This window comes from Sturnira hondurensis, unplaced genomic scaffold (assembly GCF_014824575.4).
Source record: "Sturnira hondurensis isolate 20B ecotype Veracruz unplaced genomic scaffold, ASM1482457v3 Scaffold0004136, whole genome shotgun sequence".
Lineage (NCBI taxonomy): Eukaryota > Metazoa > Chordata > Mammalia > Chiroptera > Phyllostomidae > Sturnira > Sturnira hondurensis.
This window is the reverse complement of record NW_028076767.1, coordinates 52,095,147-52,122,589: the sequence shown is the minus strand read 5'-3', so window position 1 is coordinate 52,122,589 and position 27,443 is coordinate 52,095,147. Positions and strand designations below refer to the sequence as shown.

Sequence of the window (27,443 nt, the reverse complement as noted above, 5' to 3'; positions counted from 1 at the left end):
CAGATATTACTTTAGTAGTTTAAAATGCCTTTTTAGTCTTCCCAGCAGTGCATTCTTGTTCCACTATTTAGGATAGTGTCAGATGAACTCTGAGTAAATGATGGCCATTTATTACAATGATGGTTCCTGTATTTCAAAGGAAAAGAAAAGAAAAATTCCTAGGACTAAAGTCATAATGGGTTTATGAACCTTCGCTTTGAAAACAGCTGAGGTTTAGGTGATCTCATTTCATACTGACATAGCAAAATATGTGGAGAAAACAATGGAGGAAAAATTAGGGGCATGGTAGAGCCACTGTCTAGAGAGAAACTACAAAAGTTAGGAATAGTAAAAAATAGAAGATTAGTTAGGCAAATATTGAATGGAATAGAGAAAGCCATTAGAGGTTCCTAATTATTCTTTCTTAGGAGGACAAAAGATCACTCCATGACTATAATAGCAACACATAGTAAAAATGTCAGAAAATAATCTTTTAGGACTTTATAAATAGCCCATGGAATGGAAACCTGAAAGAGACACGTGTACATTGGTTAGACACTTCTTAAAAGTGTAATAGGTGATAAGCATCTGCTACCATACTAAACTATTCCTGTTTGAGATATACAGTGGACATTTCTTTGTAGAATAAATTGATTTGGATTCATTTTCAACTGACACAAAAACTTTCTGTCAGGCCCTATAGGGCCCTATAATATGCTTCCTGTAAAAAAACATGTATAATTGCTAAAGTTTATGAGTAAATGAAATGTAGATTTATAGTACCTATTTTTGTATACCTTACAAAGACATTTGTAACCATACTTCAGGGCATAAACCACTTAACAAGTGGTTATATGGCAGAATATAGGACATTTAAAAGTTTTCACAATTTCCCTGCAGCACTTTCCTTTCCAGAGACAAGACCACTACCAGTTCCGCAGAGGTAGAGCCTTCAAACACTCCTGTTGTGATGATGAGTTTGCCAGACTTCCAACCTATTTAGATGGACTGTCACAGTGCAGCTGGTATTTTTATTCAGCGAGCATTGGAATTAATAGAGCATTAATTTCCTATTTTTCCTGCCTAACTAGTCTTTGATTCCCAATGACAATTTTTTTCTATTTATGTACATTTTAAACATACCTATTGTTTTTTGATCATGTGTTCTTTCCTTATTCATACAAAGAAATTATATTACCTTTCCCTCATGTACCTAGTTCTACAATTTGCTTATTAGTGAATTCTCTTTTTTATAATTCAGGAAGTTTTAATCAGATTTTACTTTTGTCACTTTACTCTAAGAAATATAGAATCCTTACAATTCTCACTAATGACTGTGTAGGCTCTACCAGTATTGAAATGAGGGAAAAACTAAGATCAAATAACCACAGATTCCCATTGCTTGAGAGCATAAGAGTCAAGCATTATGAAATATTTCAAAATAATGAACTGAAAAAATACCAAAGTATTTGACATAGAAATCCCCATCTGCATAATTCCTTTGAGATGAGTGATTCTGTACTACTAAAATAATTTTTACATTTCTACCATGAAACATTTGCCTTATTTTTTTCTTAATTACAGATTTTTGTTCATTCTTCTGGGACCCCTGGGAAAGGGTCAACAGTACCATGAGATTGGCAGATCAATTGCAACCCTAATGACAGATGAGGTATTTATTCAAGTTCATTGGGAACATTTTGCCCGCTAGGTACACCTAACTTTGGGGGCTCCTGTATTTGTGACAATTTGCTGTGAATTCAATTTCTCTGTATTGAATCCCCCTTCTTCTGTGATTTCACTATGAAATTTATTTTGGAAAAATTTGTTTAAAAGGGGTAATAAATTCACACACATGAACATAATGCTTTGAAATCTCATAGTCTAAAAATTTGTTATTTAGTAACATTTAAAATACATGTATTAATATTCCCCTTATGTTGTATATGTATTCAGAGCATATAGTATTGTTATTACTATCATTGCATATCTTGTTTTGGGAAAAGTAATTAAAAACATTTTTTAAAGTATTTATTTATTTATTTTTAGAGAGAGGGGAAGGGAGGGAGAAAGAGAGGGAAAAAAACATCAATGACAGAGAAACTGATCAGTTGCCACTTGCAGGCACCCTGACCAGGGACTGAACCTGCAACCTGGGTGTCTGGACCCAAATCGAACTTGTGACCTTTCGCCCTGTGGGCCAATGCCCAACCAATTGAGCCACGTTGGTCAGGGCTTGAAAGAAAATTTGAACAACTTTACTGAAGTAAAAGTCACATGGCATGTAATGTGTACCCAACTGAAGAGTACAGTTCATTGTTTTTTAGTATGTTCAGAGTTGTATGCAACCACAGTGAGTGGGCAAAATAAGTTTAAGTTCTCAAGAAAAAACAGTGGCAGTTTATCTGAGTAGTATACATGACAATGAAAATGATGCACCATCTACGGGCCTTGTGTAGTCGTTCTTAACCTGGAAATGTTTGAACCACTAGAAAACTATAGTTGGATTTCGAATGATCCCTCTGATATAGCACCTACATTTTCTATGTAGAAGATTTGTACTTTGGTTTTTGAACTGAAAACAGCTTTTGTCAGCTTCTCAAAGAGTTGTATAGCTCAAAAATGTAAGATCAATAAAAATGAACATAAAATGCAATACTATATAACTGATTTCTTGTATTCCGCAACACCTTATGGAGATCTATTTTTTATCATTTTATTGTTCTTGTTAAAGAGGAGCAGATGCAAAAGATCACAGAAGGGGCATAAATTCAATACTTAGTAGTAAATAGCAAATGGGGTTATGCAATTTTAGAGTCTCTTCTAAATAATTTAATGATGTATTTACTGAACTTTACATAGCTTTGGGTACTTTAAAGTCTGTAAAAAGAGCAAATTAATATTGTGTATCACTTTTCATAGCCTTATGAAATCTGCAAATTTGAACTTGTGTTTGATAGAAATTAGTCTTTCTGCTCAAATTATGTTTTATGGTTTTATATCAGCTTTTTGATATCTACATATAGGAAATCAAAAGTTAGAAGAAACACATTTTTTCATCAGTTTCAGAAAAAACAGCTTATTGAGTATATTAGTTTCCTATGGCTGCCATAAGAAATTACACAAACTGGGTGACTAAAACAAAAGTAATGCCCTTTCTCATACTTTGGGGTTGGGCGGGGCAGACGTTTATGAGAGCTGTAGAGGAGAACCTCCCCTCGTCTCTCTAGCTTCTGGCGGCTCATGGTGCTCCTCGGCTTGTGGCAGCAAAGTCCTAGTCCCTGCCTCCGTCTTCACAGGGCCTTCTCCCTTGTGTCTCTGTGTGTCAACTACTTTCACCTCTTGTAAAGACAATCACTAGATTTAGAGCCCATCCTTATCCAGATGACCTCATCTTAAGATTCTTACCTTAATTACATCTGCAAAGGTACACATTCAAATACAGTCTCATTCTCAGGTTCATATATATATATATATATACACACATACCACAAAGCCAATAGTGTCCTCTCTCTCTCTCTCCATATATATATACATACATATATATATATATATATATATATATATATATATATATATATATAGTGATTCCATATATATATATATGGAGAGAGAGGGGACACTATTCCATCCACTACAATATGTAACATTTTATTGAAGAAATCTGGGAGAAGATATCAGAGTGAAAAAAAGGGCTTCATGAGGATCATACACCTGCTCTAGTAGAACCGTTTATGAGATAACGATCACAGTATCTTTGCTTGTAGTATTTCCATGTTGATTGATACTTTGCCATATTTACAGTATTGCAAAATAAGTGATGCTGTTACTTGTATTCTACAAATTCATGGGCACATATATTTCGTGTTATATTATGTTTCCACATGTAAGACATCAGGGTATCACGTTAAGATATCTCTGGGGCATGGGGCATGTGACATGGGGAAAAGAGCATATTGTATCATGGGAGGTCCATACATATTCAAGGTCTCTCTCTTCCTAAAGCTCCCCTCCTCAATTAGGAGTTAAGATTTTCTCATTGGAAAAATGTCAGTGTCCAGGATGTTAACTAATCAAGTGGACATAGAATAACAGAGAAACATTCATGTTTTTTAAATTTTAGACTTAGAATAAGAGCAGAAAAGGACTTCCATTTATTTCTTTGATTAATGAGGCACCTAATGGGGGCTCAGAGGTGCATTATTTAGACTTAGAGCTTAGCTGTAGCGCACTTGGTAACTCCCTGAGAACAGTGGCATGGAAAGTCATGGCGGGGAAAGTGAGTCAGAAACTTACTCCAAAAGAAGAGATCTCTTGACTACAATAGGACATGTTAATTACAATAGTACATTCATTGACTATCAACAATGTTTAAAAACTTTTAAAAGAGAAAATAGTATTTTACTGTTCAGAGCCAATGTGGAAAAATTAGTCTGCTTATCTGAGTGCTTTGAAAGCTATTAAGTAATTGTACTCATTAAGAACTAAATTTTATATGTTGATTCATAAAGTTCACTTTAAGAAAATGGTGAATTGTATTGCATTATCAAACTATTAATTCTGTGAAAGCAGTTACCACTTACTCATTTTAGTGCTCCTATTTTTGCCAGGAGCTTAAATAAATATTTGTTGATGAGCTCTTTGTGTTTTTCTTCTCTGTACTGGGAAATCCTGTTTTTTTTCTTTTGTATCTTCAGACTTAGTATAGTGTCTGGCACTCAGATTTCAATAAGTTTCTTTTTTAATTAAAATTTTATTCTTCAATTACAGTTTACATTCAATATCACTTTGTATTAGTTTCAGGTATAGAGCTTAGTGGTTAGATAATCATATATGATATCATTTACATGTGAAATCTGAAGAATAAAATAAGGTAAAAATAGACTTGATAAGTTTTTTAAAAGGTTTTACTTATTTATTTTTAGAGATAGGGGAAGGGTGACAAGAAGAGAGGGAGAGAAACATTGATCGGTTGCCTCCCATGTGTGTCCCAGGGTCTCACACCTGAAACCCAGGCGTGTGCCCTGAGCAGGAATTGAACTAACAAGCTTTTGCCCTGTGGGACAGCACCCACTGAACTGAGCCACACTGGTAAGGGCTCAAATGTTTTTTTTTAAAGGAATTGAAGACTGAATGTGTTAGTCATTTTTAGCAATACCTTATCTTGAATTCCTCCAATCATTTATTTTCTATTTTTCTGTTGAGTATTACTAGAGATAAAACACATGATTTTATTTATTAGCACTACTAACCAATGTATTAGCTTCTTTTTATTCTTGAAAATTATTAAGCACTACAGTGACCTTTTTTTATGTAGATAGTGTGCCAATGTTTATCAAAATAGAACTTGAAATTAGGAATGTAAAAAATTATGTATTTATAACACCATTCCATATTAACACAAAGAACATAGTTTTATGAAAACAAAAGCAAAAACAAAAACTAAGACAATTAATAAGATGAGTGCCGTTGTTTTTCTTTTTCTTGTTCTTGAGCCAACAATTTTCTCTCTGTGTTATCTAGATTTTAAGTCAGCAGTGACTCTGTCAGTAAAGACAGCCAATAGATAGTAGCTACTTAAGAAATTCATTTGAAATTCATATTCAGGTTTTTCCTATCCTTAATAAAAAACCTCTTACTGCTTACTATAGCATCTGCAATTGAGGTGCTGCTTGAATCTGAATCTCAAGAGCTTTACGGTTCAGGCTCTACCTGGCCCTGAACATCTTAGCTTTCTTCATCTCAGCACATTGCTGTGATTTCATTGCTACCACTGTACTGAAACTGCTTTAAGTAGGGTCACCATTTTCAAATGGTGAATCCTGTCTTTGGCACTCATGTCACTTGATATCTTATTGGCTTTGACATTATTGAACCCTTCTTTTTTTCTTTCCCACGAAGAACAGCTAAAAATAGTCATGTGCCAAAATCTTTGAGATTTGTGTTATCCCTTACCCTGAGGTCATAAATATACTCTTCTATATTATGTTCAGTGGGTTTTATACTTTATCTCTCACATGTAAGTTTTTAGTCTACCTAGAATTGCATTTGGTAACATGTGGGTAGAGATACAATTCCATGTTTATATAGATAATCACTTGGCTTAGTACTGTTTACTGATTTGTTATTTATTTATTTATTTTAAAATTTAAATTATTTTATTGTTGTCAAATTACAGTTGTCTGCATTTTCCCCCCACCACTGTCCCCCACCCCAGCCAAACCCACCTCCCTCCCTTGCTTTCCCCTCCCCTCCCCTTGATTTTGTCCATGTGTCCTTTATAGTTGTTCCTGAAAACCCTTCCCCTCGTTATCCCCTTCCACCTCCCCACTGGTGATTTGTTTGTTATTTATTTTGATGGATAGCAATGCCTGCATTCAAACAAAAATTACCCATCTCTGTCTCATCACTGGCTTTATTATAGCAGCTTTACTATAATGCATCTTCATCTCTAGTAAGACAATCCCTCCCCCATTTCATTCTTATTATTTCATTGAATATGTATTTATCAAATGTGAACTATTTATCAGGTACTCTTGCAGTTACTGGGGATGTATCAGTGAACAAATTGGACAACATCCTTTCTTTCATTGAGCTATAGTCTAGTGGAAAGACAGACTAACATATAGATAAGTAAAAAATGTGATATATAGTGATAAGTGCCATGGAGGACACTGTGGAATCAGGAAAGGGAGATAGCAATGGGGTGAGGAGTGCTGCAAATAAAAATTAGGTGGTCAGGGAAGGCCTGGTCGAGAAGACATTTCAGCAGAGAACTAAAGGAGGAAGAGCAGTCTATTCAGGTATCTGAGGGAAGAGCTTTCTAAGGAAAAAAGATATACAAGAGCAAATGCTTTGAAACTGGATTGTGCCCGCAATGTCTGGGGAACAGCGAGAAGGAGAATGCGGTAGGACAGGAGGTAGAGAGGGAGAGAACAGTAGGCAATGAGGTCGGAGAAGTAGCTGGTCAGTCCGTGTAGGAGTTTTGTAGGTCATGTAAAGATTTTGAGTTGGGATGCAAATGGAAGGTTTTGAGTAGAGAAATGACATGATATATCCTGTCATTTAAAAGGTCCCTGAACTCCTGGGTTCAGCTCTTGCACAGGAGCAAGAACAAAAGCAGAGACCACTTAAGACTCCATTGCAACAATCTAGGCAAGCAGTGGTGGTGAGAGAAATCAATTCCAGTCAAAATCCCAACAGGATTTATCAAGGTGCTTGATAAGCCTATTCTAAGCAATGTGTGGAACAGAGGTCCAAAGATGTGGGGGCAGCTTCGCGCACGTCCCCCCAAGTGCCATGGATGGAGAGTGAACATGGCTGAGATATGACATGATCTGCTTGGTGAGGCGAAGTGAGCAGCGGCCAGTTTCTCAGGGAAAAAGGCCAGCTCTGGCCAGTTTCTCCTAGGAGAAAAAGGCCCCAAGCCCTGGCTCCATAGCCTTTTATTGGGTTGTAATACACAGGAATGCAGGGCGGCAAGGATCAAACAGGAGATAACATTTCAAAGGTATCTGAGGGCTTCAGAGTCTGAGTCAATGTCTGTCAGGAAGAGAGTTGCAGAAACTTTGGGAGACATACTCATTTCCTCTTGGACCCTTATCAAATGAATGAAAGCACTCTTAGCAGAGCAGATTTCACAGGTTTATCAGGAGGTCTCTGTGATGCCACATTTTCCCCCAGGACACGCTCTAGCAAGGCAAGGAGCTGCACCTCTCCCCAACAGGTATTCAGGCTTTATGGGGTTTAGAGCCAGAAAGCACTTCTCCCAGAGAACATGGGAACTTGGGCTATGTCAAAGGGGGTGGGGTGGGGCGAGAGTCCATTGCTCCCTCTTTGTCGCACCCCCCCCACCGTGTCCTTCCATGAAGGCCTCCCAAGTGATCGAGTCTGGCTTAGGTTGCCCCTTGCTGTGAGGGTCTTTGACTTCTATCCAACCAAACNAGTTGCAGAAACTTTGGGAGACATACTCATTTCCACTCGGACCCTTATCATATGAATGAAAGCACTCTTAGCAGAGCAGATTTCACAGGTTTATCAGGAAGTCTCTGAGATGCCACATTTTCCCCCAGGACACGCTCTAGCAAGGCAAGGAGCTGCACGTCTCCCCAACAGGTATTCAGGCTTTATGGGGTTTAGAGCCAGAAAGCACTTCTCCCAGAGAACATGGGAACTTGGGCTATGTCAAAGGGGGTGGGGTGGGGCGAGAGTCCATTGCTCCCTCTTTGTCGCACCCCCCCCACCGTGTCCTTCCATGAAGGCCTCCCAAGTGATCGAGTCTGGCTTAGGTTGCCCCTTGCTGTGAGGGTCTTTGACTTCTATCCAACCAAACTTTGGGGGCAGGGAGGGGAAACTGAGGCAGCGTTTGCTACCAGAGACAAGCTTTTTCTCCTGCTGCTCACATTCCAAAGGTCATCCCTCGCCCTTAGCCAAAAGGAGTAGAGATACAATTCCTAAAACCAAGTAGAGTGGTATACAACACAAAAATAGTAAAAGCAGGCTTGAAGGAACAACGCAAACACATTTGCTGTTTGTTTGTTTGCTCATTTGTTTTTTCCTCCTTCACTGGTGCTTTTTCTCAGTGTTCCTTTCTGGATCCTTCCTTCTTCCCTCCCACTGCATCGAGGAGAAATTTGCTCCTTAATGATCCACTCTGGCTCCCATGTTATCGGTTTCTCCCACTCTACTATGTCATTTTTATTACTTTACCAAGATGTTCCAAATCTCCTATCTTTTAAAAAGAAGAGAAAGGAAGGGAGAAAGAAGGAAAGAAGGAGGGAGGGAGGAAGAAAGTAAAGAAGAAAAGAAAAAAGGGAAGGCACTTTCTAGTTGTTCGAGCTTGGGCAAGTTAACTTCAACCCTCTGCCTCAATTTCCTCATCTCCAAACTGGGAATGATGATATTAGTGCATATTTCATGTTATTATTGTGATAAATATATATTTATCGTCTACTGTATATTGAAGATAAAGTGGTGAAAATTAAAGTCATATTCACTGGCCTCATGGAACAACCATGAAGTCGTCTTTGACCCCAAATCTAATTCATCAGTAAATCTTTGTGGTTCTAGTTTCACAATATTTCCAAAGTGCTACTACTTCTCCCTTTCTGAACTGTTATCACCTGGCTTTCACTCGTATCCCCTGGTCTATCTCCATTATTACTCTATTATTGCCATGGGCCCCGTTGTTATCTTTGCCCTTGCACCATCTATTCTGTTCTCAACCCTGAAGCTGGCACAATCAGTATTTTGCTCAAGATCCCCTAATGGCTTCCCATCTTATTCAGAGTAAAAGTCAAAGTTCTGATAATAATCTAGAAAGCCCTACAGGATGTATGTCTGCCTCTTCTACCTTACCTCTCCAACTTTTCTTCTTTTACTCTCCCTCTGCTCGCTCCTCCTTAAGGAACTGGCCTCCTTGGTATTTCTCAAATATGATGTGTGTTCTCTTACCTGAGAATTTTTGCACTGGCTATGCTATCTGCCTGGAAAGCTCTTGCTTCTGATAGCTACATGTCTTGTATCCTACTGAAAGATGTTGCTGAAATGTCTACTCACTGACGATTTCCTTCAACAACTGCAGCATCCCCAGTCTTACTCTTCCTGTCCCCCATACCCTTATTCTTCTCCTCTGCTTTATTTTTCTTCATACACTTTTCACCATCCAACAAACTATATATTTACATGCTTATTTTTTATCTCCCACTCCCTCTAAAATGTAAGCTCCATGAGGGAATGGATTTTTGTTGGTTTTGTTCACTGCTCTATCCCTAGCACATAAATACTTTGATAAATAATTATTGAATGAGTGTCGGGAGCTCATGTTTTAGCAGGAAAAAGGGCATTAGACAACTAATTAAATAATTAGCAATTGTAATGAGTAATTATAATTACAGAGAAAGCTGTCAAGAAAACGGACAAGGTGTCGGGAGTATTAACGAGATGTCTAATCTGTGAGAGTGGATCAGAGAAGGCTTCTCAAGAAGTCAGATGTATATTGAAATCAGGATGTTAGGGTAGCTAGACAAACAGAAGGGAGAAGAGCAATTTAAAGTAATTAAGCTATTGGGGAAAATGATAGGAAAACAATAATAAATACAAATTTTATTATAAAATCAAACTGTGATATATATGTATATATGTGTATATATATGTTTATATGTATATATATATCTATTTGAGGAGCTTTGAAATAATAAGGAATCAGTTATTCTGGACGAATTTGGATGTTCACCTATCAAAAGCAGATATAAGATCATGTGATCTCTTGAAGCACCTTTTAAATTAAATGAGATTAAATCAGGAATGATTTCAAGAGAATCACTATTAGCAAATAAAGAGTAGAGCAACTAAACTCTCATTTGATTCAGAATATTTGCAATTCTTAGAAGTTCACATTAGGTCTCATGGCCGTATAAAGATCTTTAGAAGAGGACAGCTATTCTGAGCCATAAGCTCAGTGCTTTAAATTGAAATCTGTGTTTTCATATTTAAAACATCCTCTTTCTCAAAATACAACTAAGCCATTTATATATCTTTGATGTCTTTATATTATCCTAGGAAAGGAGTGTGTATTTATCACACCAGTGATTGTTGTGTGTGTGAAATGTTCTTAGTTGGAAGGTAAAGATAAAATCTTTGAAAATCATTATCACTTCTATAGCAGTTTAGAATGTCAAACTACTCACTAAAACAAATGGTCTAAAAATAGAAAGGAACATGTGAAAGTAAAATTTTTCTGTAAAGTTTGGGGCATTTGGTTACTGTAATATAGATTATCATAAAGAATAATACATTAGTCTCAAATCTCAAATGTTTGTTAAATTTCATATTATCTGAAATACAGAAAATGTTGGAAATATTTATATTATGTTTAGTATAAACTAAGTTTCCCATTTATTTTTGTTTTATCCACTTTTTATATATTAAGTATATTATTCATACTGAAGAGATTAAGGATCCTACAAGAATAACCAGCTGAAATCCTTGTGGTTTACAACCACCAGGATTTATTTCCATCATGCTCTGTGTCCATCACAAACTGGCAGAGGCTCTGCTAATTATAGCCATTCAGGCTCATAGAAGCTTCAGCTTGACCTGTTTTCTCAGTCTCTATGACAGACACAAGGCTATGTGATAAATCACAACAGGGGCTCAAAACTTCCGTTGCAAAGTGACATATGTATACCTAAGTAGGGCATACTTGACCCTGATACGGAAGAAGGCAAGGGCTGCACTCCCACTCTATCTAGAAGACCTACGTCATCTGTCCGTAGCTAAAATGACTACCCCAGGGTTTGTGTGTACGTGTATGTGTGTGTGTAAACATAGCTCATACTTTGAATAGAAATGAACTTTCCAAACCATATAGATATATATGTCAGGAAACTCTATTTTATAACCTTATTATTATGTAATGATAAAAAGTTAATCTTTTAAATTAGTTTATGTATGCTGGGGTGTAAATATTGCTAAAATTTCTAATATATTCTATAAATTTTCATCTGTATTTTTAAGCATAGGCATCTTTCAGAAAGTTTGGTTTACTATACATAAATAACCTTTACCGAGCTTTAATCATTAATTCTATTTTAATGAGCTTCCTTCTGTGCAAGCTAAAAAAATAATAATACTTTTCCTCCCACATTCTAAGTCTTCTAGGCTGGGTTAATAACCAAATTAACAGAGACACATTAACAGGAGAAAATCAAAGTTTAATACACGCATGTAGGGAATTCACATAGGCAGAAAATTCCAAAGAGAGTGGGGCAAAATTGGGTATCTAAGGCATTTTGTACAGAGGAGAACAGGATGCTCGGGAACAGGGTATTAGATTTCTGAAGTGAGAACGGGCCGTTTACAGGTAGTTGAAGAAGTGTGAAACACATCAGGCAGGAAAATCCTTGCTAGGTGACTCAGAAACAATGGGACACAGAGGGCATCTAGCCAACAGGCACCTGCCTAAGGCCCTCTTGTTTACCATACTTAATGCAAATCAGGCTAATGCTGCATTCTAAGATTTTCCTGAAGCTGGTTTCTCTTGGGTTGGAAGGGAAAGAAGGATCAAAGTTTCTTTTTGAGTCTTTTGTTTTTCAATAAATAGCGGAAAATCAGTATCTCTTCAGAAGCAGCTTTAGGGTGGCTGAATTTTGATCTTTTCACTTTCATCCTCTGTGTCCTTTTCCTTACTCTTGCCTCCAGAGATTCCAACATTCATTCTAGCACTTGGAGAAAAAATGTATATCTTTGGGCATTCATATGTTAAACTAAATTATAATAATATTTTGTTGCATTAAAAACTTTTGCTTCTTCAATTTGTATAATCACATGTGAGATGACTAGGAAATGAAAACACTGAACACATTAAGGTTTTATAATTTTTTTTAAAGTCTATTAATGATATTTCTTTTCCTTCTATAGGTATTTCATGATGTTGCTTACAAAGCTAAGGATCGTAATGACTTGGTATCGGGAATTGATGAATTTCTGGATCAGGTTACTGTCCTCCCTCCCGGAGAATGGGATCCGAGCATTCGTATAGAGCCTCCAAAAAATGTTCCTTCCCAGGTATGTATATTTGAAAATACTCAAAAATTCCATGATTATTGTCTCTTACAAATATCCACCAAAATACTACAACCTATCAAAAGGATTCAAATGATTTAAATTATAACCTCTGTGATATTGGGCTGTGTAATAAGAAATACAAACTTGGAGTTCTTCCTGCTTCTGACACAGAGTTCCTAAGACCTTTGGAATTTCCTGTGATAAGAGCCTCAGAAGTGCCTTTTGTTATGTTAAGGTGGTGGCTTTTGGAACTCCCTTAAGGTGGGGGCTGATTGCCTGTGAAGCCAAGCATGTGATTAGCCCGCCTCCAGGGAAGGAGCAGGGGCAGGAGATTTAGTTCAATCACCAATGGCCAGTGGTTTAGTCAGTCATGGCTGTTAGTGAAGCCTGAATGAAACCCCAAAGAGACGGGGTTTGGAGAGCTTCAAGGTTGTGGAACACATGGAGGCTGAGGAGAGTCATGCACCGGAGAGGAGAGGACTGGGAGCTCAGGCCCTTTCCCTATACCTTGCCTTACACATCTCTGGCACCTGCGGTTCCTGAGTTATATCCTTTAACAATAAACTGGTGTCCTAGTAAGTAAAATATTTCTCCGAATTCTGTGACCCACTCTAGCAAATTGGTTGAAGTCCAAAGAGAAGGTCTTGGGAACCTCTGATTCCCAAGTCAGTCAGAAGCTCAGTTAACAACCCGAGATTGCAAGTGGCATCTGGAGGAAGGGGTGGGGGTGAGGGGGCTGTCTTGCAGGACTGAGCCTTCAACTTGTGGTCCCTGGTGCTATCTGTGGGGAGGTAGTATCCGAATTGAGTTGAATTGTAGGACACCCAGCTGGTGTCTGGAGCATGGCCTGTTGGTCCCCCTTCTCTCCTTCAGAACTGGTACCAGAAACTAACCTTTAAAGGCAGTGGCATGGAGTTACAAAGTCTTCCTGATTTGATCCAACATACCTCACTGAGAAATTTGGTGTATGGGTGATATGCTACTAAATCAAACAGTCCTCTAGGCCTGGAAAAACTTTAGACCCACCTTAAAACATATTATACTGGAAGAAAGTTAAATTTAAATAAAGACATAAAATACAGTCAAGAAAAAGCTCATTACTGTCTTCCTATATTCTGATACATCGCTTTGAAGTTAGCAGTTAGCATGTATTAGGAAAATCAAAGGCATGGCTTAGTCATATTACACAGAAAACTCTTGTTACTGCTAATCATCTTAGTGATTGGGAAACAATTAAAATTTATATGTTTATATTACTTTTGTGTGAGTACATGGCATAAAAATTCTGCCTACAAAAGTCTAATGTGCATATACTCATTATATATAGAATCCAGAAAGATCCAGAATCGCAAAGACTGTTGTGGTTAGTTAGGGTTACTTCATTGCAGGCATGACTTTGTTAACATTCACAACCAAAGGTTGTTAAGCCCATTCACAGTGTCACCTCTCTCTACTGAATCTGCCTCGTACCACTGTCCCAGTTGTCATCTACTCAGCCTTGTCTTTGGCTCTTGACCCTGCGGAGTCCATCCTGGTCTGACTTTACTGCACTAGTTGCAGTAACAGATGGCCTAATTGGCCCAGCCCTGGACAGGGACGTTCTTCTGGTTAGCCGGAGGTGGGCAAATGGGCAGGTACACCACTCAGACATGAGTGTTTTAAAAAGTCTTCTTCATCCCACTATCAATTTTAGGAAAATAAGTGATGTCTGTCTTATGTCTGTATTTTCATTTTGAAGTCATTTTGTAGCATTGAAGATAATTTTCTTGGCAATTATAATTTTGTGATTCAATAAGTGCAGCCACATAGTTTCAGTAGATCCACTACTAAAATAAAAGAAGTTGCTTAAAGCAGCCCTAGCTGACATGGCTCAGTGGATTGAGTGAAGGCCTGTAAACCAAAGAGTTGCTGGTTCAATTGCCAGACAGGGCACATGCCTGGGTTTCAGGCCAGGTCCTCAGCAGGGGGTGTGTGAGAGGCAACCACACATTGATGCTTCTCTCCCTCTCTTTCTTCTTCCCTTGTGCTCTCTAAAATAAATAAAATATTTTAAAAAAGAAGTTGCTTAAGGAGTAATTTTAAGGCTTACGCATTCTTATTTTTGTGCTTGTATACATACATCTTGGCACTTATAATAGTAGAAAAAGCAATATAGTGCTTCCTGAAGTACTAAGAAACTCTTTAATTGATTTTATTTGGAAAATTTAATGACAATATTAATATATTGAGACTGAGACTTTAAAAGTTACTTTTTGATATTAACTAGTTTTTCAAACATTAAAACTGAAGACTAGCATTTTTGAAAACACCTTGACTTTTGAAAACACACTTGGCTGAAGTGTGAGGGCTCTGTATTTTTTAAATTATTTTTATGAATCTCTACCAGAGTTTATGGGATTCTGGATATTGGGAGGTAGTAGTGGAAAGAGCCTTGAGTTAAGGATTATGACACCTGCATTCTCCTATTATCTGTTTGTACAACCTTGAACAAATGCTCTAACCTGTCTGCATTGATGTTCTACATCAGCATGTCCAAAAGAACTTCCTGCAAGAACACAGCTTTTCTATGTTTATGATATATAACAAGCCAAGCCACTACTAATCACTAGAATAGTGCCTGCTGCAACTGAGGAAGTGAATTTTAAACTTAAATTTAAATAGCCACTTGCTTTTAGTGGCTATCATATTAGCACAGTTTGTGCTGCATTTGAATTAGATATAGGCTGTATGCTTCTGTGTAAGATTAAGATTTTTAATGTATGTTGTAACATACTATGATCCCATGTTTTTTTTTAGATGAAGCAAAGTGAATTCAAATGTATTAAGCACTCTTACTTCATACTTATTCAGATAATACTTACCCCCATGGGCTTCTTTCCATGGTTTTTATTCTTTTGAAATGTATAAAAATGGACTTTTAAATACTTTTCCTTTCAGTTAAGAGAATAACCAGTCACCTCAATGATGACCCTAGAAATATCATTAGAACTTGTATCAGTCGTTATAATCACTCCCTTTTGTATACTCTCAACTTCTTTCCTTCTTTCATGCTATTTACTAGCTTGTCAAAACTACACCCCTGTGTGAATTCAACTCTTTCGTCTTATCTGCATTGTTACAGTTGAATGTGACAATCAGTAACTACAGAGAATTACATAATTACACTGACTGATCTCACATAATTCTTGACCACCTACCTCCAGTGAGCTCTTAATGTTGCAAATTCATCAGACTATCTTAGTCCAATCATTCTCTCTAGATGACATTTCACACCTGTTTTCTGTCCTCAGACCCTCATCATATCCTTTCTGACCTTCACTCTCAGATGTTGACTTGCTTCTATTTCCCTGAGAAATATGAAATGATTAAAAGAATTTCCAGACTCTCACCACCACCCCTACCCACCGACCAGCATCTGCAGCCACATACTCTGCCTCCTGCACAATACTACTGATGAATTACCCCAAATCAGCCTTCTACCACTGCACTAGACCCCATATCTTCATACCAACTCAGACATTATCATACACCAATTCTCCTTTTCCTTCCCTATATCATCAGTTTTTTGTTCTGTGTTATATCATTTTTGTTAGTGTCCAACATTGTTAAATTTTGTGCCTTGAAAAAAGAATTGTTAGTATTGCTTGCACTGCAACCACATGCCACCAGAAAGTTTTCTGTACTACCTGCATCTAATTCCTCTCCTCCAGTTTTCTCTTAAACCTACTCAAATAAGTCTTTTGACTACATCAGTCACTTTGCTAAAATTACTTACATGAAAGTCACCAAATATCTCTATAATACAAAATTCCATGGTTAATTCTCAATCTGCATTTTATTTAGTCCATCGATCAGCAGCATTTGACAGAGTTGATAACTCCTTGCTATTCTTTCTTGACTCCAAAACACCACACCCTAAGTTTTCCTCGCCACACCTTGGTATCACACCTCCCAGTCCTCTTTTCTGCTTCCCGCTCTTGTCTCTGATTTCTTTATGTTGAAGTGATACAGAACTCAGTCCTCAGTCGTGATTCTCTCTACTACCTGTACTCATCCTCTTGGTAATATCTTCCAATTTCTATAGCTTTAAATCCTCTCAAATTTATTTTTCTCCTGGAACTTGAAAGTTATTTATCCAAATGCTTATTCTGTGTCTCCACTTGGATGTCTTTTAGATATCTAAAACTTAACATGTTCTAAGTTTGGATTGAATGGTAAACTGTCTCAACTTTCTCTCCTGTGTACATCTTTGCAGTTTATGTTAGGAAAGTCAACATAATGCTTCCTGAAGTAAATAAGAAACCGATCTTTTCTTAAATTGTATTCTGTCTGCACCATCCCATCTTGGTAGGACTAACTGTACACTCACAACTGTACTAACTTCACGTTTACAGCTGATCAAGCCAAAAACATTTATTATTTTCTCTTATACTTGACTCTTTTTCTCACAGAAAATACTCTTGGCATTGCCTTCAACATTTATCTAGAATTATACAATTTCTCACTAATGTTACTGCTACCATCCTATTTCAAGGTACCATCATAATACTCTTGGACTACTGAAATAGCTTTCTAACTGGTCTTGTTTCTACCCTTGGCCTCCAGAATACATTCTCAACACAGTCGCCAGCCTAACTCCAAGATAGCTCATGCTGCTCCTGTCCTCAAAACCCTGCACAGGTTCCTCATTTCACTGAGAATAAAAGCCAAGCACTTACAATGGCCTATTAAACCTACACAATCTTGTCTCCCTTTACTTCTCAGAAGTCATGTCCTACCACTTCCTTCTTTTTCACTCCTCTCCCAACCATATTGGCCTCACCGCTTCTTGTTCTTTAAACCATTCAGCCACACTCCTGCCCTAAGACTGTATCCCACTGGCTATTCTTTCTGCCTGAATGCCCCCCAGTTATTGTCATGGATAATTAATTCCCTGACTCCCTCAAGTTTTTCTCTAATGACATTTTCTCACTGATCCTGCCTGACCACTGTATTTATAATTGCCACTCCCTGCTCCCCGCTGCCCATCCTGTACCTCGTTGCCACCCTTACTCTGCTTTAAATTTTTATTTTTCCATAACTTTTAATCATTCTAGAATACCTTAGAATTAATGTATTTATTTGTTTATTTTTTGCCTCCCCCATTAGAATGTAAACTCCACAGGCTTGATTTGTTTACTGGTCACAGTGGTGGGACCTAGTACCTGACACAAATTGACTCTCAATAAGTATTCGTTGACTGAATTAATAAAAATCCGAGTGGTCAAATATCTACCCATATCTACCCACCAGTTGATGTGTTTTGAAATATCAAAATATCTGTGTTTCTGAACAAAAAAAATTCTACATTATTTCTCAGAGTATTCACTGGCATATTAATACAAACTTCTCTTTTCCATATTTTTCCCCCCTTGCTACGAAATAAATATTTCTTGAGGAAACAGATTCTTTTGACTGACAATTCAAATATTCACTGAATATCCTCATGGTTTATCATTTGCCTTATCAGTGTATAGCCTTCCCCATTGTAAAACAATCAGTTAACTTATCCATTAATGGATAATTCTTCAGAAAATCCAATAATATCTCTTGCTTTCTAAGACTGGTGGAAGCTAAGAAATGTTTTCCTAGGCGATTGGTTAGTGAGCATTCTGATGGTCACTTTTATAGTCCTTTACTAGTATATGCTAATTATTTACCTATAAAGGTAATTTTTTATTAATTCACAGAAATCCTTTATTTTATCTTTTCACTTCAGTTCATTGTATCTAACCATATTCCTGGAAACTTGTAAAAATATTAAATAATAAACTTTCTTATATTTTGTGCATTTTAAAAGCTGTTTTTCTCATGTTTTAAATCTGTACTGTTTTATGCACCTATTGTACATATCCTATTTCAAGGTACCATCATAATACTCTTGGATTACTGAAATGGCTAATAAAATGTACAGGTTTAAAACATGAGAAAAATGTCCCATTGTACATAAGATCTTTTGATAATTCATTTTTCTTCTTCACGTTGACAAAAAAGATGAAAAACACATTTGTATGTTTACATTATTTTTAAATGACAGTCAAGTAAAAATAATAATTGCACCATTTCAATTTTTGAAAAATTTTAGGCACTTTTGAATACATTGGTGTGCTCTAAGATTACCAATGGATATAATTTTTGTGATTTTCAAAAATCTCTCTCAAAGAGGAAAGTAGGTGGAACAGACCTATGGGAAAATAGCGCTCGTATAAACCTCAGTTAGTTTGTCATTGATTCAGTTAGAAGTTCCTTTTGGTGATAGTCTTTAGGATCTCTATGAATCAGAAAGGACGATGTTGTAAGTAATTTCTTGGGTAGGAAGATATCAGCTGGAATCTAAGAGGGAAATACAGTTAAAAATAGCTGAATGATAATACTTAATATTTATCAGACAGTTGAACTATGCCAGGAGTATTACATTACCATATCTACCACCTTCTCACCTCAACCTACCTGGGCCCTGGTCACTCTGTCCCCTTCTCTAACTTCATTTTTTTCATAGCTATCCCTACCTGATGTTATAGGGTTAATTGCTTGTCTTGACTAATAGAATGTTTTTCTTGCTCACCTTTGAATATTTCTAGCATCCATAACAATAAATGACACACATTCCATACTCAAAAACTATTAGATGAAAGAATAAAAAGATGTCCAAAACCCCATTCAATTCTCACAATCAAATTAATTGGTATGAAACTTTGGGAAACTAGTTAACTTGCTGGAGTTCTTAGCTATGCTGTGTATTGCCTCAAGGGGAAAATTTTGACTTCGTTACTTAAAACTAGCATCTGGTATTACAAACAAAAACAAGCACACTCCCAACAGGAGAAGAGGAAGATTCCTGCTGTACCAAATGGAACAGCAGCTCACGGGGAAGCGGAGCCCCATGGAGGACACAGTGGCCCTGAACTCCAGCGAACAGGAAGGTGAGTGAAAGGCACGTGTATGTGACTTCGAAAACCACATGACATACTGTTCTTGTGTGCCAGGAATTGCTGTTCTGAGATCTAATTTTTTTTAATACTTTGAATACCTGTTCTTTGGGAGTAATAATGCCAATTAATTTTATTTCTCTGTAGTTACTGATTGTCATTATTATTGAGTCAGAACAGTGTCTACACCATCCCATATTATCTTACCCACTCTTTTATTTTGCTGTGCATAAAATGCATTCACAGATTCTTAGAATGAATAAGAAAACTGTCAGTTGTCTCTTCCAAAAGAGCTCATTGAAAGCTTCAAGTTCAAGATGGAAATAAAAATAAATACCAGGAACTCAGTCTTGTAGACTCTGTCTCACTACATGCAAGTAGGATGTATATAACAGTATTTTTTATTTTTATGATTGTAATTTGAAAGAGCTATATGATTTATTTTTCTAATCACACATTTTTGACGAGATGAAAGCTTCAATTTATTTCTTAAAATGGTTCTTTATGGTTTTTTGACAGCTTGTCTCTCTCCAAGCAATGTGTGAGCAGAAAATCAGAAACCCTTGGGTGGGTCTCTCTTCAGAGAATATGTGCACACAGCCTCCATTATAATTGAAGGCAATTGCAAAGGCTTTGCAGGCTCGGTACTCCCTTCCCCTCGAGGCCATTTCTTGTACTGTTTTCACTGTGTTTTCCAAGCTGACTTCCTGGTTTCTGACAACTCTGCATTTTAATTCTCCTCTGTTCTTTCTTTTTATCAATGTTTGTCTCTGAGGAAATGTCCTTTAATGTTTTCCTCAGACTGCGCACCTATTTGAAATGGTTCAAACAATTTTTTCCTATTCCCTGTACTAGAAGCATTGTTACTCCTTCTGTTTGCTTTCATATTTTTGAATGCTGTCTTTTTATTTTTGGTGGTAATAGTTTTCTCTCTCTCAGGTGTAACGCGCCACATAGCTTAGATTTTTTTCGAAGTTCACTTTTCCTTACTGCTTCCTAAATCCTCCCAGGTCACCAATATCCGGTATCTTCGCTTCTCCAGAGTTCTTCCACAGATTCTGTTGCTGACATGGCTTGAAGTATCCATTACTCATCTGCTCTCCCGGAGTTGCTGGTGTACATCTGATCTGGGCTGCTCTTGCACTGTTCTCTGTAATGACCTCCCACTTCCGGATTTAGATTTTTGCCGCTAAAAGCACATTATTACACAGTAATATAAGAGCTATTTATAGACTAATGTATGGTCTAATACGTACAGTGTTCTAATAGAAAGTGCTCTCAAGCCTATAAATATTAACTACTAATGAATAGTTTATAACCACCTCAAATTCTTTTGGGGATTAGGTGGGATGTAAATCAGAAATGAATGAATAAATAGACTAGCAGATCAAATCTACTTTGAATTGTGACTTTGACAAGTTAACAGATCATTCATACATGATCCCCAAAATTTTTAAAAAAGCTTATTTTTTATATAACGCAGGTAGAGGAACCTAAGATGGAGTGTGTGTGTGTGTGTGTGTGTGTGTGTGTGTGTGTGAATTTCACAGGTTCTCTGCAAGAGTTTCTGAGTTTCAAATGTCCTTTTTATTTTTTCAATTAAAAATCTACCCTCTCACCCTTTCCTACTTCATATCCCTTTGATGGAAGAAGTCACTAGGAAAGCGCAAAGCGATTCAGTCGATCACGTAATAGTGAGAAAGTTACTAATATGGTGGTGCTATGTGCATGTCAGCCAGTTCAGGGAAATTAAAGATAATACTCAAAATTTTTAGTTACTGAAGATGGATAGTTATAAGGCAAAGTAAATGTGTTTCTCAAGAGAACAGTCATTTTGGAAGTGACTGTTAGCTTGCAAATGAATATTTCTATTTAGAAAATAAATAACAAAAGTTTAATATTTTCTATCATTTAAGTATATTCAGCATACTGGCAGTATATTGGAACATAGAATAGGTACTTTTTTAACCTCCATGTAGGAACTTAACCTTATAGTCTCATTCATTTTAACATGGAGTTTTTATTTGATGAAGCACAGAGAGCTTTTCATAGTTGTGTTACATCTGTATGGTATTATCAAATGTTCAAAGAATGAGAATATCTGTTCTTTAATGTTCTTATTCCTAATAGGCCAGAAACATTATAGTCCTCAAATATTAGGCAGCATTTCACAATTTAATACTATTCCCACCCCCCCAACCCTCTTTCAAGTGTTCCATGGTGGTTTTGGATATATTTGAAAAAAATGAATTTATACCAAGTGAAGTCATTATTGTCTTGTGAGTGACAGACACTGGGATATATTTAGGCAATAATGAGTTCAAATTGATAGTTATAAGTTCTCCTCCTAGTTGCCTTTACCTACCATTGAAAACAACTGTGGAACCTGTCTGTCTCATTCAAAGGCCATTTTGATGCTTGTCTGAAACAGTATCGGGTAAGGGTTTTTGTTTGTTTATTTTTTATTTCTATTTTTTGGCAGAGAGACTAGGTAACTGGAGTCTTGGTTAAACACTGTTTTTTTTATAGGCTTATGTTCACTATTGGAGTATAAAAAAGCCAGTTTATTTTCCCTCTGTCACTTTCATCTATGCTTATTAAATACAATGCGAGTAATTAGAAAATACTGCCAACAATTGCAATAGTAGGCCTCAGTTTAGCAGTAAGTTGATGTAGAAATGGCACAGAAATTAGAGTAATTCTAAATCTCATTTGAAATTTGATGAACAGCTCTGAACCTTGTTTGAGAGAACCTGGGATTTTTTTGGTTGTTGACACAATGTTTGGCTAGGAACTGAGGAAGCAGAGGTGCAAAGCCATCCCTATAGACCATGACAATACATTGTAGCAGGTTAATTAATATTGGGTCTCATCTCGGCTGATGGAAAACCTATACTCTGACCTGGCAACAAAGGTAATGAGCATTTTGATTTGTATGTTTTTTATATTTGGATTTCACTATTGTGTTTTCCCCCCTGTCTTAGGATTTTTGGGGGACTTATTTTAGATATCAAAAGAAAAGCTCCATACTTCTGGAGTGACTTCAGAGATGCTTTCAGCCTGCAGTGCTTAGCATCTTTTCTATTTCTCTACTGCGCGTGTATGTCTCCTGTCATCACATTTGGAGGACTGCTGGGAGAAGCCACTGAAGGTCGAATAGTATGTATTATGCTTTTCTCTGAAGTTTGAAATTCATCACTTTTTGAGATTTGTAGTTAGATAAGTGAGCATTTATTTTGGATTCCTTTATGAAGACAGATCTAATATATGGTCTGGCAGATAGCATCATGTAAATTTCCTGGATGGCTGGTGAACCTGGTAATCTGCAAGTGGACTATCACATAACAATTAAATCTGAGTCTTACACAAGCTTCTCCCTTAATCTCTGGCTCCCAATCCTAGGCTAGTTTTAGGCTGTGGTTCTTACCTCACAGGAGGTCTATAACCCATTTATATAGGCCATGCTTCTGTCCATTCACTTATCAGAAAATATGTAAACTTTTAGTAAGCAAAAGAAAAGCAAGATAAGGAAGGTGGAGAAGCCACACACCTATTCACTGCCATTCATTTTCTGCTAACTGCCTGCCTCTTTTTTTATTCTCTTATCCCACATCTTGCCCAAGGTTGCTAGGCTTTTCATAGCAAAATAAAAAGAATATCCCCATGTATTTTAAGCATCTTTCCCTAGTTATAATGGTTGCCTGTACGACTTAGATAATGACATAATTTATATCTCTACACAGAGTGCAATCGAATCTCTCTTTGGGGCATCCATGACCGGGATAGCCTATTCTCTCTTCGGTGGACAGCCTCTTACCATATTAGGCAGTACAGGACCAGTTTTGGTGTTTGAAAAGATTTTGTTTAAGTTTTGCAAGTAAGTGTTATATACTTTTGGCCCTTAGCCCCTTTCTGTTTCACTACTGTATTTATAGTTCTCCCAACATCACATTTGCAGTTTGCTAAGAGAGGTGGAGTGGCTGATTTGATTGCATTTGCCATTTTTGTCTCTCCATGAAAATGAAGAAACAGTGAAAAGATTTGTGTATAATGTTTTATAATGCTTGTAAAAAATTATATTCAGTTCTCAACACTGAGAACCCCAGTTAGTCGTATCCCCTTAAATGCTCCCTTTAGCCACAGTCATGAGTTGAGAGACTTACGGGATGTGAAGCTTATTTACTTGCACTTCATGAATTAGACTTATTTCCATCTGTTTCAAATGGTAGCAGGCTGGTAAGTGACCTTCTTTCTACTATTCTTTTTCTCCTCCTAGAGAATATGGGCTGTCATACCTATCTTTAAGAGCCAGTATTGGACTTTGGACTGCAACCCTATGTATCATACTTGTGGCCACGGATGCAAGCTCCCTTGTTTGCTATATCACTCGGTTTACTGAAGAAGCTTTTGCTTCTCTTATTTGCATCATTTTCATTTATGAAGCCCTAGAGAAGTTGTTTGAACTCAGTGAAGCATATCCAATCAACATGCATAATGATTTGGAACTGCTGACCCAGTACTCGTAAGTACCGTTTCCCCTGTTGGCTCTGAGCTTTTCTTTTTACAAATATTGCTATTGTTATAAGAAATATGAGGAACTTACTCAGCAGATAGAGTGCCTTAAATTGATTCATCACCTAAATCCTGGGCACTCAGAATTGAACAGGGTTTTCAAAGTTATCTAGTCAGCCACTCATCTGATACTTGAGTTCTCAATATAACAACTCTGCCAAGAACAGCTTTTAGGGGTTCCGTTCGTCAAAGATCCCCTATTAAGTAGATTGTGAACCCAGGTCAATCTTGCTGTATAGGCATTTTGGTTTTTGCAAAATATATAGGATTTTGGTTGTTTCAGGGAATTTTCTTTAAATTTTTTAAAAATAAGTTCTATTTTTCTTTCATTTTAGGGAGAGGGGCAGGGGAGGGGAAGAAACATCAATTGGTTGCCTCTCACATGCTCCCCACCGGAGACCTGGCCCATAACCCAGGCATGTGCCCTGACAGGGAACCAGACCAGTGACCTTTTGGTTTAATGGCCATTGCTCAATCTACTGAGTCACACCAACTAGGGATCAGGGCCCTTTAAATTTAGTATAATTTAAAGGAAATAGTGAAAATATAAGATTTCAGATTTAGAGTAATGAGGTAAAAGAGATTCATTGGGTGTAAATTGTATTAGGCTGGTGTTTGAAAATGATAAAAACCTAAACAAAAATCGCTGAATTGAAATATGATGGAAAGAGACATGACTTTGGCTTATGAACATACCGTACAATGTACAGATGATGTGTTATGGAATGATATACCTTAAACCTATATAATTTTATTAACCAATATAACCCCAATTTAAAACAATTTTAATATTGCTTTTAGAACTTATGACATTTATGATAGAAGTACTCAGATATGGCCTGTTGAAGTTAATATACAGTTTAGGATTAAAAATGGGATGGGACCTACTACTGTTCTTTCTAGTTTTAGCATGCAGTAGTTTAGAATTTCTCAAAGTCTGTATTTTATACTGTGTGTGGACATTATATTGGGTTAGCTAAAAAATCTGTTTTTTCCATAAAACATAAGAGACATTTCAAATTTTCACCAATAACTTTATTGATTTAGATGTTTTGAATATGTCAGCTCTCTCCCATGTAGTATAATGTGATTGTTCTCAATAATGTCTCAATTTGATCACTATCAACTTCAAGGGGTCTCCCCGACCGTGGTGTGTTGTCCAGTGAGAAATCTCCAGCACGAAACTTGGCAAACTGCTTTGACATATTCAGTCACAGCACCTTCTCTATACACTGCACAAATCTTATTTTGCATTTCAGTTATATTTGTACCTTTCTTGAAATAATAAAGTATAATATCCTGAAAATGTTATGTATTTTCTTCCATCTTCAATATTAAAATGGCTACATAAAAATTCACCAATTTTGATAAGTTTTTTAAAAAAATGCCTGCTGATATGACAGCTGTCATAATACAATCTAAGAAAATTGTTTTAAATGAAGTTAAAGACAACTAAGTGCTACTGGTGCCATCTTATGGAAAAAATCCAAACAAATTTTTGGCCAGCCCAATACAAGTCCTTTCTTTGATTTGTGAATGTTTTGTTGCATTTGCATATACATTTTTATATAGCAAATACTTGAAACAATATATTATTTATGAGGCAGTTATAACCTCTGCATCAACCACCAATGTTTTCATTAACTGCTTAGATATGGCTTCAAATGTTTTGAAGATTTATTATCTTCCTCTTTTATTAGAGGAAGTTGAAATAATTGAAATCAGACCAAAATAGTGCAATGTTATAATTTTGTTAAGAAAGATGCAATGCTAGAACTGAAAATAATAGTTTTATTTATTTATTTTTAATTACAGTTTACATTTAATATTATTTTGTATTAGTTACAGATGTACTACTGCATATTGGTTAGACAGTCATATCCTCTACAAAGTAATTCCCCCAGTATTTCAACTACCCACCCAACACCATACATAGTTATTATAATATTATTGACTATATTTCCTGTGCTGTACTATATTGTACTTCTTAATCTTTTCGCCTTTTTCACCCATACCCTCAACCCCCTCTCCTCTGACACTATCAGTCTGTTCTGTATATCTATGAGTGTTTCTATTTTGTTCTTCAGATTTCACATACAAGTAAAATTGTATAGTATTTGTCTTTCTCTGAGTAATTTCACTTAGCATAATACTCTCTAGGTCCATCCATGCTATTGCAAGTTGTAAGATTTCATTCTTCTTAATGGCCAAGTCATATTCTATTATATATATGTACCACCACTTTTTTATCCACGTATCTATTGATGGTCACTTGGGTAGTGTCCATATTGTGGGTTTGTAAGTAGTGCTTTAGTGAACATAAGGGTGCACATATCTTTTTGAGTTAGTGTTTTGGGTTTCTTCAGATAGATGAGGCTGTCCAGGAAGTATCCAAGCCATATAATATGAAAAATAGAGACTTTTACTGAAGAAGATACAAGAAACATTGTATATAGGGCACTGATGCCTCAGTCCCCTTTGAAGTAGGCGCCTTGGGACCTCACACAATTCAGATCGCCATCAGCTGCCCTGTCATATTTTCCTGAATCTCATTGACAGTCTAAAATCTCTTCTCTTTCAAAGGTTATTTCAGTTTGGGGAAAAGCCAGATGTGTTGCAGGGTGCCAAATCTGGGCAGTAGTGGGGCTGAGTCACCTGGGTGATTTGATGTTTTGCCAAACAGCTCTTCATGAGATGTGATGTCTGAGCAGGCATGTTGTTGTGATGAAGCTGCCAATTACAAGTTGCCCATAGCTAAGGCCTTCTGAATCACCCAAATGTTTTCTGTGGAGGAATATTCAAGTTTAATATAAAAATTTGATATAGATTCATTGCTCTACTTGCTCAGTAATTTTGAATGCCACGGCAACACAGTACACATGCTCACTCATCAGTGTCTACCATACCCCCTGACTGGTACAGTGAAGTTATCATTGTTCATGCATGCACATTCCAGTCCACTGTCCTTGGCTCCGTTCATATCAGTGTTGCGCAAACTGTTCTTGTTATAGTAACAATGGCTGGACTTTTTCTGGACAGACCTCATATGCGCAGAAGTGGAATCACTGTGTAATAAAGAAGTCTCATTTTTAATTTTTTTGAGAAAACTCCATACTGTTTTCCACAGTGTCTATAGCAATCTGCATTCCTACCAACAGTGCAAAAGGGTTGCACTTTCTCCACATCCCCATCAACAGTTGTCTGTTGATTTATTGATGGTAGCCATTCTGACAGGTGTGAGGTGATACCTCATTGTTGTTTTAATTTGCATTTCTCTGATGATTAGTGATGTTGAATACCTTTTCATGTCTACTGGCCATCTGTATGTCCTCTTTGGAGAAGTGTCTATTCAGATGC

At 36.8% G+C, this 27,443-nt stretch overlaps 1 protein-coding gene across 7 annotated transcripts in view; it reads left to right on the top strand.

Moving 5' to 3' along the window:
- SLC4A10 (solute carrier family 4 member 10) overlaps nucleotides 1-27,443 on the top strand; it is a 262,715-nt gene that overhangs the window by 173,756 nt on the left and 61,516 nt on the right. For all 7 annotated transcript variants that reach the window (XM_037044586.1, XM_037044585.1, XM_037044584.1 and 4 more), the window contains 6 exons: nucleotides 1,564-1,651; nucleotides 12,400-12,546; nucleotides 19,408-19,508; nucleotides 22,499-22,673; nucleotides 23,258-23,391; nucleotides 23,791-24,036. In XM_037044586.1, the coding sequence (XP_036900481.1) occupies nucleotides 1,564-1,651; nucleotides 12,400-12,546; nucleotides 19,408-19,508; nucleotides 22,499-22,673; nucleotides 23,258-23,391; nucleotides 23,791-24,036 (891 nt within the window). The remainder of the gene's footprint in view (nucleotides 1-1,563; nucleotides 1,652-12,399; nucleotides 12,547-19,407; nucleotides 19,509-22,498; nucleotides 22,674-23,257; nucleotides 23,392-23,790; nucleotides 24,037-27,443) is intronic.